Source organism: Liolophura sinensis, chromosome 4 (genome assembly GCF_032854445.1).
Source record: "Liolophura sinensis isolate JHLJ2023 chromosome 4, CUHK_Ljap_v2, whole genome shotgun sequence".
In the NCBI taxonomy this organism is placed as follows: domain Eukaryota; kingdom Metazoa; phylum Mollusca; class Polyplacophora; order Chitonida; family Chitonidae; genus Liolophura; species Liolophura sinensis.
The window spans coordinates 7,570,757-7,586,322 of record NC_088298.1 but is presented as its reverse complement, the minus strand read 5'-3'; the positions used below and the strand labels follow the sequence as shown (position 1 = coordinate 7,586,322).

The following is a 15,566-nucleotide window of genomic DNA, read 5'->3' as shown; positions in this document are numbered from 1 at the left end:
AATTTGGACCCAGGTTAAAACTCTGTCAGGCAGTATCTTGCGGAAGACGAACTTGCTTTTGTTTATGTTCAAGATGCCGAGCTTACTATGACGGCCAACGGGTAGAAGTCTCTGCGTTTTCTCACAATATTATGTATTTACTAATATCAGTACTACAAAGGTCGGAAAGGCATTGATAATTTCACGTTTCTGTTGCTATGTCGAATTCAGTAAGCAATAGTGCATCTGTACGTGTGTCGGAAACTGGCGCCCCGTTAACGACGTCCATGTTAACTGGAAGTGTGTCGAACAATGAAGATGTCAAACCACACACGCAGGTGATGACAACCCCTTCTCGATCAGATTCAGGTTTGTTCCATACACTCTTATCATCTATACCAACAGATTTTGATTTTTTGTGAAAGCTTAGAACAGTCACGGTGATAATTTTAGATTTTAAATAATCAGTAAGATTTCAAGTGTTGACATTGAACTCTTTGAAATCGGGACTGTTATAAGACTAGGTCGATGTCAGATTGTAGATAATCTTGTCTGAGTACACTGACTGTTGGTTGAGGAAATTTGGATACACCACAGTCATCGCTAAACCACAGTCATAGACCAACAGTGTTGTCTAAATAGTGGGAAACAGGTGGCAGTCCGAACAGCAACTCAACTTACCTCAAGATGGTCAATTCTACATCGCAACATCTCCCCTTAATCGCCACATAAAATTTTGTAATTATAACCCAATGAAGTATTGTTTCAAGCATCAAATGGCCTTAATGGAAGTCAGGTCCATCATTCTGATGTTCAGGTTAGCAGGCAGCGAAATTTGGCGCGAACGAAACCGTTGGTCGCGCAACGGTTACGTGCGGTTCAATTTGGCTAACCGGAAAATCGGTTAGGCCAACTGTCCAACGAGAACGTTCTTAGAGTCAGTGTGCATTAGGTAACTACAAATAAACTGGACTGAACAGCTTTCATAATCACAACGCGGCCAGTATGGCAACGCGTCTAAAAATAGAAACATCGATTTCAGCCACAGCCAGCTGCCTGTGCTGGTCACATGGAAATGTAATCATTCATATATGCCTTACAGGCTTTGAGATAATACTCAAATTATTTATTTTGACTTATCTTTTCACGATCACGCAAGTAAATAAAACAAGGTTACCTTTTCATGTACATGTAGTTTAACTGCTACTCGAGCGCAAATTAGTCGAGTCTACCGTACAGAATGATGGAACCCTTACGGGACCTCACCGGCTGCGTTCTGATTTAGAGCACAGGCCTGTGATGTCAAGGTCTCTCCCGGCCCTGTAGCGAGTATATATATACTGTATATATATATATCACTATGGTAAGACTCACACCACGTGCGTTGGAAACTGCGTTAATTATCAGTAATCAGGGATACCAAACTCGCTCCCCAATACCGTAATGACACTTACTGGAAGTACTTAATGTTGGACTGGGCATATTGCAAACATATAAGCCTGTATAACGGAATTTCACGTAAAAATGTGCCACAGGAGTCAAGTACCAACCAGGCAACACACAACGTTGAAACACCGTGTGAGTGTAAAATTTCTCTTTCTTTTGTTCACCAACCTTACGGTATGAGCTGCTAGATATAGAAAAGAAAAAAAAATAACATTGAGCTGAATACTTTTATTAATGATCCATAATGATGCCTGAAACATAAACCACGTAAACAATTAGCGTAACCAATCGGGTTGATAAACATACGTGGCGTAACCGAATGATCGGTTAGGCGAGGCGGAAAAGACGTAACCGATTTCTGGGTTTCGCCGGCAGGCCAAATTTCGCTGCCTGGGTTAGTCCTCCAGCCTCAGTTATCAGTTGTCTTTCTAACACACCTTACATAACATTACATAGGCACACTTGTACCATGGGAGCCAGTTTTGTGTATAGTGATGATATTTCGTCACTATCACTGTGTTATGATGGTTATGGTAGTTGCGATTGCTTAATAATGCAAACTTTTGCAGTTTTATAAATGATTTGATATGTGAAAAGGGACCTTTTGTGATATAATGAAGTGTTTCCCCATTTCCATTTCAGTTATTTGAGAAAAATATGTCAGGTACTCTTTGTTCAGCATTATCATATATATATATATATATATATATATATATATATATATATATATATTTTCGAATTTATTCATGTTACGTAGGGGAAGGGCGAAAGGATGTGTCAGAGTCATCTCCCTGTAGTACCACACTTCCACCTCCTACAGGAACACCCTTGTCAGCTCAACGACCACCCAGAGGTAAAGAGGACACACCTTTGCCCATCATGTACACACCTACCTGTAACAGTAAGATATGAAATTGTTTCATTCTCTAAATGTACCAAGTTAACGTTGCATTTATAGGTTGACTGTTATTAGTGGTTTTTTTTTACATTTTGGAGAAACTGTGAGGTTAAGTTATAGCTTTTTAACTTTGATAAGGCACACATTGTAGACCTGTGAAAGAGACATGTATCACTGTTCTGCATTAATGGAAGTCCTGTATCTGAGACAGAACTTACATTATGCCAAAATTATGTGTTTTCTAAAATTATAAGACACTGACAAGCCTGATAGTCATGATTTTGAAGTTTCTGCACATTTTACTGCTTACATGGCTTGTTTTGTGTGGTAACAATAAAGGAAATGACATACAACATACATTTATGTTGTTCATCACTCTATCCTGTAACAGTACTGACCTATATGAATTTTGTTTGACCTTCAGTCAGTGGTAGTTTACCTTCAGTGACTGGTAGCTTGCCCTCCACTCCCGTGTCCTCCAGAACGCCAGCGGTGGCAGGTCGGCGAAGCACAAGATCCATCAAGAGGAAGAAGTTTGACGATGAACTGGTTGAGAGTAGTCTGGTCAAATCTGAACGGGGCAGATTAAAGGGCGGCCCTGGCGAGATTAAACCTGAAGTCCCAGCCCCGATGGAGACATCACCACCTCCACCCCCGGAGAAAAAACGAGTAAGATTATATTCATTAGGTGGAAGTCAAGAGTCCAAAAGTGTGGAATATGCTATGTGTAGACCTTGCCTAGCCTTGTTAGGGCTTAGCCTCACCACTTGTGTCCTGACGCGGAACTATTCATAAATCAAATTCTTTCGGGTATTCGTTAGAATTATGTTGTGCATACCTTATATAAAGAGAATGCACTTGTACATGAATATTGCTAGAATCAAATGTTGAGACAGACTTTTTGTGTCTTCTGACTTGACTTCCTGCCTCATCACCATGAGCCCATTGATCTGGACATTATTCAAGAGTTTTGAACGAAATTTATCAGTGGTGTAAAGCAAATGTGTAAGGGGTATGGAAAAGAAGATGATGATGCATGTTGGATTCATTTTAATCACTGGGTCAAGCAACAGAAATCAAGTCATTAAGAGAGAGTGTACTACGTCAGTTTAACTTAAGTCAGATTCAGTAGCAGCTTCTCCCATCCAATTTGCTGTTCGACCAGTTGAATGTTTACCTCTGCTCACCTTTTGTTGGGTCGATAGTCGATACAAGTTGATGTCAAGGTTTTACCTCGCTCATTAAATATTGTTTCATTAAATTAAATTTTGGACGGGACCTGATGCTTGATATTGATTAATGGCAAGGAAGCAGCCAGTTATGAACGTTATTAGCCTATAAATCTGTCATATTTTGATTGTTTTCCTGCACTTTACATCTGCAAAATAGATATTTTTCTGTAAAATGCTGAAGTTGAAGATTTTGTTGAACCAAAAAAAAAAAATACATTGTATCTTAAGAAACTACATTAGGATAGCTCGTGTATTTTACAAGCTGTTATCAGTGTTGCTGTTTTTTTTTTTTTTTAAGCTAACATTATTCTCTTGAATTTCAGCCAGTAAAATCCTCTTCAAGAAGAGCTAAGAGGCAAAAGGTGGGAGGAATTTTCTTTATTATTGTTATATTAAACAAATTATGTCTACATGTAAGTGACTTTCAGCACTGTGCCCTTGTAGGTGGTGAGGCTCTTTTTCAATAAATGCCACTTCTTTGCCAAAATAAATTGAGCAGACATGATTTCATAGGCATGTTAGATCCAGTTTGTGAATGACATATTTTTGGCACTTTTATTGCCCATGTAGTTGTTAAAAATTGTCAGACCTAAATCTTGGTATCAATCTCATCTCAATTCAAAGCATACAAACATTTAAAACGTCTATAGGTAACCTTTAACTTGTCCTTGCTCTGTAGCTAGCAATGAAAAAAATAGTCAGTATTCTTTTCAGCAACATGTTACTAGTAATCCAAAAATAAATGTGAAAAAGATTGTACTTTTTAAAATCAAAACTCTTTCAACCAGACAGTATACTATATGTACATGTATGGCATGGTTTTGTCAACTATCTATATAATCCCCTAACAAGTCACCACCTCTTCTGCTCTCCTGGAATGCAGGGATCATAATCAGATTCAAGGAATCATGAGACACACTCGGTAAATCTAAGAGCAAAACTTGTAGGCATTCAGCGTAATCACGCAATTGAACAGGATGTTTTGTCGTTGTTGTTGTAGCCACCAGCGCCTGCTTCCACAAAAGACCTGGGCAGATGGAAACCCCAAGATGATCTGCTGCTTATAACAGCTGTTCAACAGGTGAGGCTGATTTACATGTATAGCGAGAAAGTATGTCTGATAAACCACATTCTGATTGGCCACAGGGTAAACCACTTACTTTTGGCCAGTTAATGACAAACTTTACCATGTGTGTTGTTTTATCAGCATGTTATGTTGATGTTGAATGCAAGTGCAAGACTGCACATGAGTAATGAGGGTATTGGAATATACATATTCTGTCCAAGGCCGGGATTGAACTCACAGCCTGTGTGTTTCACCTTACTGACTCACTGCCACATTCCACTCCCCCAGGTTCTAATGATTGGTTCCTGTGCTGTAACATTGTGACGGTGGTGGTATAAACATGGCAGCCTTACAAGATGGTGTAAACTTATGAACTTATCAGAATAGTTTTATCATACTCTATTAGTATGAAAGGAACATTAAACCATGGTGCATCAAACTGTCAGGTGGCACATAAAGATAGTCCTGCTGTCAGCGCTGGTTGGGTTTTGGGAGTTTCATGCTGCTGTTTGAGCGGGCTAAAGTTCATTGGGAACTACTTTCATCAATATACATGTAGCATGCGTATCTGTATGTAACATGTGAGAAAGTTTGCCAGTAAGTTGCCAAATGTTGGTGGTTTATGCCAGGAAGTCAGGAACACCCATAATACTGACCTCATTTGTAGGATCAAAAATTCTTGAGTATGGTGTTAAACAAATATCAAAAAATCAATGTCTGTTTTTTTTTTTTTTTGATTGGTGTTTTACGCCGTACTCAAGAATATTTCACTTATACGACGGTGGCCAACATTATGGTGGGGGAAACCCACGACCATCCGCAGGTTGCTGGCAGACCTTCCCACTTACGGCCAGAGAGGAAGCCAGCATGAGCTGGACTTGAGCTCACAGCGACCGCATTGGTGAGAGGCTCCTGGGTCATTACGCTGCGCTAGCGCGCTAACCGACTGAGCCACGGAGGCCCCCTCAATGTCTGTTGGCATGTGTGGAACTGTTTTACTTTCCTTGTTACAGCTTAAGGAGTGTGTCAGATATACATTAGATATGTCATCACTGTGAAATGTTGATGTGGTATGTTGACGCAGTTTTAGCAAAAATGTCACAAAATCATTCAGAAAATTTGGTAAATTGTGACAAATCCAGTTTATGTCTCAGCATCATTAAGAAGGAAATTTCATATTGATGAAGACACTGCTCAGACAGTGACAAATGAGTTTAGCCGTGTTGTCGATTTCAGACAAATGATCTGTCAGCAGTCCACCTGGGGGTGAAGTTCACATGTCGCTTTACTTTGCGAGAAATCCAGGAGCGGTGGTACGCCCTTCTCTACGACCAAGTTATCTCCAAGTAAGTCTCATTTACTATATAGATATAGATACCTTTATAAATATGGATACCTTTGTAGGTATGGATTACCTTTGTGGGTATGGATACCTTTCAGATATAGATACCTGTGTAGATACGGATACCTTTGTAGATATGGATACCTTTCAGATATGGATACCTTTGTAGATATGGAAACCTTTGTAGGTATGGATACCTTTATGGGTTTTTGTGCCTGGGTTTCATTTTTTGTGTCTTCATATCACTTGCTCATTGGGTTTGAAATAGTCATAATGATTTGCCAATTGCTCTTCCATAAACTCTCTCTCACCTTTTCTGTGAGACGAGACATCGCCCAATCTCTGATGTCATGATTTACCACGGTTTACTCAATATTAAACTGCATTATCTCCCAGTCTCTTTTAGACTGACAGTCACAAAAATCAAACCACTAGGATGTTGAATGGTTTAATTATGGTGCCAAGATGGCGGTATATAGCAGTTGCTTTTTCTGTCATGTCTTTGGGTGCGTGGCAGTGTTTCTGTAATTTGCTCATGGGTTGAAAACGAAGTGGATGAGGACAAGCAGATGCTGTTTGTTTACAACCACAGATCAAGTTCAAAAATCAACCAGATCAGTGCTGAAATTTAACATATTTAATGGCGCTTTTTTGTCGTCTTTTTTTTTTTTCACCTGATTGGTACTTTATGTATGTGCAGTAAGCTTAGTGTCAGTGTTAATATATAATATAAATCAGAAAAGAATCAGCTGGCATGCCAGAACCCTGATATCATCATGACTACCGACATACTAACCAACTCGCCCACACTTCTCTGCTCCAGACTGGCTATCACCAGGATCAAACAACTTCACCCCGAGATCATCATGTCTGTTCAGGCCAAGGCACTCTTTTCTAACAAGGAGGAAGAACTTCTGGGCACTGTGTCATCTGTAAGTCTAACCTTGAACCCAAATCCTTTATTGGCTGGTAGGGGCCTCCGTGGCTCAGTCGGTTAGCGCGTAATGACCCAGGAGCCTCTCACCAATGCGGTCGCTGTGAGTTCAAGTCCAGCTTATGCTGGCTTCCTCTCCGGCCGTAAGTGGGAAGGTCTGTCGGCAAACTGCGGATGGTCGTGGGCTTTCCCCCGGGCTGTGGCCCGGTTTCCACCCATCATAAATGCTGGCCGCCATCGTATAGTGAAATATTCTTGAGTACGGCGTAAAACACCAATCAAATAAATAAATAAATCTATTGGCTGGTTCTTACTCTGAACGGTCTTATTCGACTCGGCATTGGAGACTTTTCCATTGGCAATCTCGTTATAAAGGCATTTTTTTATTCTCTTCCACCTAAAACATTGGCCCCAAAGTTCAGATATCAGTCATTTAATATCACTTTTGGTCGTGATACATACTTTTTTTGCAGTTACACCCACTAAGATATCATACTATAATCAAGCAAAACTTTCCAAGATCAATAGATCTCATAGAAACTTTGCAGACTGGTCAGTATTTTAGGCCATCTACAGTTCTCAAACAAAAATGTTGAGCAGTACTTTGACTTTTGTTAAGATATGAATATTTCATCCAAATGGTGCATGAAAAAGTTATTTTGGCCTCATATTCTCACCATGAAAAGAATTCATGAATTTTTAAAGGAAAAGAGATATGAGAGCATATGTGGATATGCTTTGACAATGTATCCTGCGGAAAGCTTAGTGAAAAAACAGAATTATTATTTTGTAATGTTGCACAAATGAAATATCTCAGCTCAAAGTGAGCAAAATTCAGACATTTGAAAAGCGCCAGCATGTTACCAGTTTTGCCCAATCAGCATGAGTTATTTCTATGACCCAAGGAGGAATCATAGGGAATGGGCTTTGTGCAGTGAGGTCACAAGCTCAAATCCAGCTCTCGATCCGAAATTTTAATGGGAGTGTTAGGTAACTGGCAAAGGCTGGTAGTTTATGCTACCTGTAAACCTGAGAGTTGTTGAAAAAGTGAACAGTTCTGTAAGCATGACATGACATTATAGCATCATGCATTATGCATAGTAGTGCATAGTTTTTCTCCCGCAATGGCCGCTCGGGGCCCAAGCTAAATTGACTGTTGTAGTCTTGCAATGTATCAGCGATACGGCACTACTTTGCTCATAAATTAAGGGAGGAATGAAGAAAACTTAGGACGGAAAGCTTCCCCATTGATACCAGTCAGCTAAATTAATCTTAAGAGATTTAATCATTTAATCCAGCCATTTTTTTTGTGTGACCTTCTATTTCTAACGAACTCTTGTTTCATTAGTTGGTGGCCTAATCATTTAGGACTCAGATTTTTACGTCTCCCTGATGTTTTCGTACAGACAAGTCAGCCAACGCTAGAGACATTCAGTCTCTGCTACAAGAACATCACGAGGTGTTTCTATCACTCTAGAACTGCCAAATCCCTGCACAACCACTGGCTGCTGATGAAACAGTACCACCTGTTACCTGACCAATCAGGTGAGTGTGTCACAACCCAGAAGTCTGGAGCTTTATCCAGCCTCTGGTAGATCAATTATTTTCTGATGCTTGCTACTCTAGAATTTCTACATCTGTGATTTTATTAGCGTGACCTTAGGGGGCCTTTGCGGCAAAGTGTTTAGCTTGCACGTTCTCCCTAATAACCCAGGAGACTCTCACCAAGTGATCACGATGCTGGCTTTCTCTCCAGTAGTACGTTGGAAGGTCAGCCGTCATCCTTGAAATTGTTTGTGGGTTTCCCCTGATTCCTCCCACCATAATGCTGGCTGTTTGTCATATGAAGCGGAATATTCTTGAGTATAAAGTAAAGCTCTAATCACATAAATAAATTAACATAAATCTACCTGTTATTTACAGTTCAGCCTCTACCCAGGGGAGACCATGTCCTGAACTTCTCTGATGCTGAGGACATGATAGCTGATGAAGATCTCAAGTAAGATTTATATACCACTTAACATAGATTACTAAGTAGGTAATTACAGGGTGCATCAGAGTGTGGTAACAGATGAAGATCTCAAGTAAGATTTATATACCACTTAACATAGATTACTAAGTAGGTAATTACAGGGTGCATCAGAGTGTGGTAACAGATGAAGATCTCAAGTAAGATTTATATACCACTTAACATAGATTACTAAGTAGGTAATTACAGGGTGCATCAGAGTGTGGTAACAGATAAAGATCTCAAGTAAGCTAATGTCACGAAACTTCTATCTAAGTACATGTAGATACATGTGATTCAAGGCTTCATCAGCATGTGATAGCAGGTGAAGGTCTCAAGTAAGCTTATGCCACTGAACGTCTATCTAAGTACATGTAGATACATGTGATTCAAGGTTTCATCAGCATGTGATAGCAGGTGAAGGTCTCAAGTAAGTTTATGCCACTTCTAGGTAGTTCAAGTAGACAATTCGAGGTTTCATTAGATTATGATAGCAGGTGAAGACCTCAAGTAAGCTTTTGTCACTCAAGTTCTAGATATTTTAGTGGATAATTACATGTAGATATCTCTCTAAGAATCATAATCTTCTTGTTTGTTTTTTACTGTCTGTTACTGTTTGTTATCTCTCTGTTACGATTAATTAGTCATCATGTCTGTTACAGGGATCAGTGTGATGAAGCTGTGGAAAATGGTAAGTTAATACAACATTGAGAATTCTACGTTGAAATTTGTGGATTTATAAGCATAGATGTTTTATATGGTCATGAAAGTCGTTTTTAAAATCATATTTAAAAAGTTTCCTTGAAGTCAGACGAGCTTTTTTTTCACAATGATTTTTTCTGTGTTAAATTTTTCCTGACTTTCGGGAACCGATAGGAAATTATAACCCAGTGGCACTTGTTGGGAAAGTTATGAGAGTGTGGATATGGAAAGTTTTGTTTAAGGGAGTCCAGAGCTAAAGGAAGTCCAGAGTATTGATAGCTATTTACAAAGTACACCTCTCCCTTGTTGCAATGCTGTTGCCTAACACGTTGTCAAGCACGTTATATGAGGTTTATATGACTTACAGCGACATATGAAGTGGAAATAAACAGTGCGCTACTGAACGTTAACTGTAAGTGAAATCAACGTAATCTAAAGGTTTTACTGGAATAATTACATGATAAACAAAGTCTGAAGGATTTGTTCAGCAAAACTTTTGAAAATATATACACATGCATTTGTTAACAAATTTCTGAAAAATTTTCGGCACGATTTTTGACTGGGTTGTATGGAAGAGGTGAGAGGCATATTGCTAGTCACAGTGCTGGTAAGCTGGCACTTGGTTGTGTCACAGCTTACATTGTACGTGTGTTCACTGCTTAATGCATACCTCAAGACATTTGAAGCAAGAGTAAATTTTATCCTGAGCCGTTGTGTTACAATTAAACAGAGACTTTGTAACTGACAGGTCTGCAGTTTAGCCTGCTTTTCTGCTTGAAAGGTAGATGAATTCTGGCTAATGCAGGTTAGCATACGTGTAGCACCCCACATTTAGCTCTTGTTAACTCAGCACCTTATGATTGCAGAGTTGGCCATCGCTGACAGACGACAGAAGCGAGAGATTCGTAACCTGGAGCAGGAATTACCCAAGTGGCAGGTGCTGGTCGATCACGTGACAGGTAACCAGGGTCGTCTGTCACAAAACAGTTTTCCATTACCTCCGTGGACAAGGGGGCTAGCACGCCTCTGCAGCACATTGACCCCAGAGCCTCACACCAATACCGTCGCTGTGAGTTCAAGTCCAGCTCATGCTGGCTTCCTCTCCGGCTGTATGTGGGAAGGTTTTCTAGCAGCCTGCGGATTTTCATGAATTTCCCCTGGGCTCTGCCTGATTTCCTCCCACCATAATGCTGGCCACCGTGACATAAGTGAAATATTCTTGAGTACGGCGTGAAACACCAATCAAATGAATCAGAACAGTTTTCTATGCATTTTGTCGTAAAGGTTCATTTGTATGGAATCGAAGCTTGGTATGTGGCTTCACTGAAACATTACAAATGAAACTCAAGTTTGTGAAGGTTAGATGAGTTTTGACATGATTACGTCCTATGTGTGCATTTTGGACTTTGATATAGCTATTATTCTGACATATTTTGTGAAGTTAATATTCCAAGAATGTTTTCTTAACGAGACTTAAGACACACTTTTTTGATGCGTTGGATCATGTCTTTATCATTTAACTAACCAAATGAAAATAGGAGACCCTCAATATTATAAGATTTGTACTTTTGATTAGAGTTGATTTCCATTTCACATGTTTTGCTTTTGCTGGTTTCTGCAAGTCAGTAAAAGTGACTGCACATGTGTGTGAACATGCTTTTACAATTAAATTAAGGTTTTTCTTTGTTTGCATGTTTTTATGTAAATAGATAAAGAACAATGAGAATTTCGCTCACAGAAAGACCGAGGATATTTTGTAACAACCCTGAGTACAGTGTAAAACATCAGTCAGATACATAAATAGATAGTCACATTATCTGTCTTGCATCCACAGGCATAAGTCCCCCCGACTTTGATAACCAGACCCTGGCAGTACTACGTGGCAGACTGGTACGATATCTGATGAGGTCAAGGGAGGTAAGCCATGAGAAGCACTTAGGTGTACATGTACTGTAGATGTACTGCAGTTTGGCCATCAGGAGTGAGTGAGTGAGTGCTTGGGTTTTAACCTCATACTTAACAGTTTTTCAGTCATATTACAACAAAGGAATCCTTAGGGTGTATGTTGCAGGACGGATTTCAACCGTTCTTTTATCTAGTGCTGCTTCACTGAGACGACTTACCGAAGGCAAGTAAGCTGCCCCGCCCAAGCCATTGTACTCATACAGGTCAACCAGTTGTTGCACTATCCCCTTCATACTTAACGCCAAGCGAGGAAGTTACAACTTCCTCTTTTAAAGGTCTTAGGTGTGACTGGACCCAGGATTGACCCTAGATCTACCTCTCCCAAAGCGAACATTCTACAAACTGTGTTATCAGGGTATTTGGCCATCAGGACTACGACATGTACATTTAGGCCTTGGAATAAACACATTAGAGTTGTAACAACCAGATTTATATATTTGATTGGAGTTTTACATCACACTCAAGAGTATTTCTTGTCTTGTACAACGGCAACCAGCATTATGGTGGGAGGAAATCTGCCAGAGCCAGGGGAAAATACATGATGATCCCTAATTTGGTGGCAGACATTTATGCACAGCCGGAGGGAAAGCCGGTATGAGCTGAGCCTAAACTCACAGTAATCACATTGGTGAGAGACTCCTGGATAGTTGTTCTGTGTTAGCATGCGAACCACTAGGCTGCAGAGGCGCCTTGGTAAATATTAAGCCCAAATCTGTATTCATAATGCATGTATGTGACACGATATGGCTAATTTCAGCACCCAGATTTTATGACATTTTCTGCCTCGTAAACTACACCTTTTGGGGCTAAATGTAAGGTCATTTACTGTATATGCATTATGCCTTACATGTATATGTAGTGTTGGTACTGACACTGTTGGCTGAACAAGATTTTGAGCAGGTGCAGAAGGTCTGCAGAAACCTGCGGGCAGTCGTAGGTTTCCCCGGGCTCTGTGTAGTTTCCTGTCACCGTAATGGTGTGAAATATGCTTTAGCGCAGCATAAACACACTAATGAAATAAATAAATTAATTTTAGCAGGTACATGTATTATAGAAAGGCTCTGAAAAACAAAGCCTTTTGTAGTTTCCATACAGTTTACCTGATTTGTCCTTAACATATTCCAGGTTAGACCAGTGGGCCTCATTTGACTGTCAAATTGACCACTGCAATGCAAGCTACAGTATACAAGTACATGCATGTATGCTTATTCATTTACTTGATTGATGGTTTGGAATATTTCACTGACACAAGGGTGACCAACATTTTGATCGGAGAATAAAGGTAAAGTGTGGGGAAACCTCAAGACCATCTGCAGGTTGCTGTCAGACCTTCCCATGTACGACTAGAGAGGTAACCAGCGTTAGCTGGACTTGAATTCAGATTGACCACCATGGTGAAATGTCCCGAGTTCTTGCGTCGTGCTGGCATTCTAACCACTCAGCCATGGAGGCCCCCATGCATGTTTAAAAGTAAGTGGAGTGTGGTTATAAGCACCAGTTTATCAGCCGCACTAAAATTACATTCTTCTTTCTCTCATCAGATAACACTGGGCCGAGCTACGAAGGACAACCAGATTGATGTGGACCTATCACTGGAAGGACCTGCGTGGAAGATTTCTCGTCGTCAAGGCATAATTAAACTTCGGAATAATGGAGACTTTTTTGTTGCCAACGAAGGGAAGAGACCTATTTATATAGATGGGAAGCCTGTGTTGGCAGGGGTAAAACAGAAACTCAACAACAACTCGGTGGTAGAGGTAATGTTGTAGTTGTGTTATCGTGCGAGTTCTGTTCAGGCTTATAACATGTAGAGCCCTTGTTAGCTCCGTGTTCAAATCCAGACTTCGGCTTCAGACAGCAAATTTGTGGATTCTGCCGCTCTGACTGTTAGTGGAGCCTGGGTGACGATAAGAGGTTGGCAAATCTCGTTTGGTCATTTCAGCAGTCTGAAAGTTTGTTGAAGACCATTTGCCTTCTGGCTAGCAACATGGTGTGCATACCTGTACGTCACATATCAGACAGTAGTCAGTAACTTGTCAGAGGTTGTTGGTTTACCCTGGCACTGGTTCCCCCGCCCTTAATTTTAACCAACATCATTTAAGTGAAACCTTTAGCAATAAACAACAACCAGATACAAATAAGTAAAGCCACACTGATTATTCTACAGGCCGATATGTGCATTGAATACAGTAACATTCTATAATGCATGTAGTTTGTGTTGTTTTATTGGATGTTACATTCAAAGGTTACATATGTTATATAGTGAAATATTCTTCAGTATGAAGTTAAACACCAATGAAATAAATAAATCAGCTGTTACATTGAATGTGGTAAGATTGTCCCTGATAGTTTGTGTTGTTTTATTGGATGTTACATTGAATGGTTACATATGTTACATAGTGAAATATTCTTCAGTACGAAGTGAAACACCAGTCAAATAAATAAATCAGGTGTAACATTGAATACGGTAACATTGTCCCTGATAGTTCGTGTTGTTTTATTGGCGATTATATTGAATATGGTAATGTTGTCTCGGATGGTTTTGTGTTGTTTTTTGTGTTGTTCAGCTGTTACATTGAATATGGTAGCATTATCACTTATAGTTTATGTTGTTTTATATTTTGCAGATTTCCTGTTTACGGTTCATCTTTCTGATTAATGAGGATCTGATCTCTGTCATACGCAATGAGGGACAAAAGGTGACACAGTGAAAAACTTGTGGCAAACAGCATGACATTTTGCTATGCTAGAAGCAATGATGAGACAAGCAAGCAGTCAGATTGAGATATTGTGACATAATGGTGGCAAACAGTGAGACATTTTACTATACTACAGGTAAAGATGAGACAAGCAAGCAGTGGGAATGCGATATCGTGACTTACCGGTTGCAAACGGCGAGACATTCAGCTTTGCTTTTGGCAATCATGAGACAGGCAAGCAGTCAGATTGAGATATTGTAATGTACTGGTGGCAAACAGTGAGACATTCTGCTGGTCATTTGGGAATGACAAGACAGGCAAGCGGTGGGAACAAAATATTACAGCTTAATGGTGGCAAACTGTGCCATTCAGTTTTGCTGTTGGCAACCATAAGACAGGCAAGCAATCTGAATGAGATATTATGACACTGGTGGCAAACAGGGTGACACTCTGCTATACTGGTGGCAACCATGAAACAAGCAAGCAGTGAGAACGAAATATTGTGACATATTGGTGGCAAAGATCAAGCTGTTCAGCCACATGCTTGCTTTTGGCAACCATGAGACAAGTAAACAGTTGGAATGAAATTCTGACAGACAAGTGGCAAACGTCACAGAAATCATATGTGAATTTTTGTAAGTATTAATGCTGAAAAATTCTCACAATTTAGTAAGAAAACAAAAGATACACAAGCAAAGTTTCTGGTGTAATTGTGTCTAGGGAATGTGTTCACAGTATGTTAAACTAGAATTGCTGAAAAATCTACTGTTAATATTATTGCTTGCCATTGATATGGATTTGCTGACCAGTATGCATGCAGTAAAGCAGAAACAAGAGGTGCTGTTGCATGTAACAACATGCATATGAGTGTCTGTTTTTTTATTGATCATTTTCTATCATCTTTCCATAACTTCATTTCATTGTACAAATTTCAGATGTTAAATTTAAAAACATTAATAAAAAATGAAAAGAAATTTGTAGCACAAGTCTTGTTTTAGTTAGCACAGCGTAATGACCCAGGTGTCAGTCACCAATGCAGTGGCTGTGACAGCTCATGTTGTCTTCCTCTCCGGCCGTATGTGGGAAGGTCTGGCAGCAACCTGCGGATGGTTGTGGGTTTTCCCGCGGCTCTGCCCAGTTTCCACTCACCATAATGCTGGCTGCCATTGTGTAAGTGAAGTATTCTTGGGTACGGTGTAAACACCAGTGAAATAAATAAATAAAATTGATCCAACATGCATGTGGGTTCAAACCAAGCCTTGGACAGGGAGTTGGTAGATTCCACCACTGCAGCT

General features: G+C 39.9%; 1 protein-coding gene across 2 annotated transcripts; it reads left to right on the top strand.

Moving 5' to 3' along the window:
- The first annotated feature begins 49 nt into the window (after window positions 1-49).
- On the top strand, window positions 50-15,201 carry LOC135464330 (microspherule protein 1-like). Of its 2 annotated transcripts, none has more exons than XM_064741756.1 (14): window positions 50-348; window positions 2,183-2,278; window positions 2,748-2,992; window positions 3,879-3,917; window positions 4,556-4,636; window positions 5,858-5,967; window positions 6,787-6,895; window positions 8,304-8,442; window positions 8,821-8,896; window positions 9,568-9,596; window positions 10,474-10,566; window positions 11,442-11,524; window positions 13,114-13,329; window positions 14,200-15,201. In XM_064741756.1, exons 1-14 carry the CDS (start codon window positions 198-200, stop codon window positions 14,281-14,283), a joined length of 1,551 nt encoding a protein of 516 aa, XP_064597826.1. In that variant the 5' UTR covers window positions 50-197; the 3' UTR covers window positions 14,284-15,201. The 2 variants fall into 2 exon arrangements, with proteins under 2 accessions (XP_064597826.1, XP_064597825.1); XM_064741755.1 differs by having other exon boundaries at window positions 2,183-2,326.
- Window positions 15,202-15,566: the final 365 nt, after the last annotated feature.

What these genes read in the sequence shown, in the direction of transcription:
- LOC135464330 (XM_064741755.1), top strand. Translation starts at nt 198, where the DNA reads ATGTCGAATTCAGTAAGCAATAGTGCATCTGTACGTGTGTCGGAAACT. An exon ending in GTACACACCTACCTGTAACA is followed by an intron (nt 2,327 to 2,747) that starts GTAAGATATGAA and finishes TTTGACCTTCAG; the next exon opens with TCAGTGGTAGTTTACCTTCA. An exon ending in CACCCCCGGAGAAAAAACGA is followed by an intron (nt 2,993 to 3,878) that starts GTAAGATTATAT and finishes CTTGAATTTCAG; the next exon opens with CCAGTAAAATCCTCTTCAAG.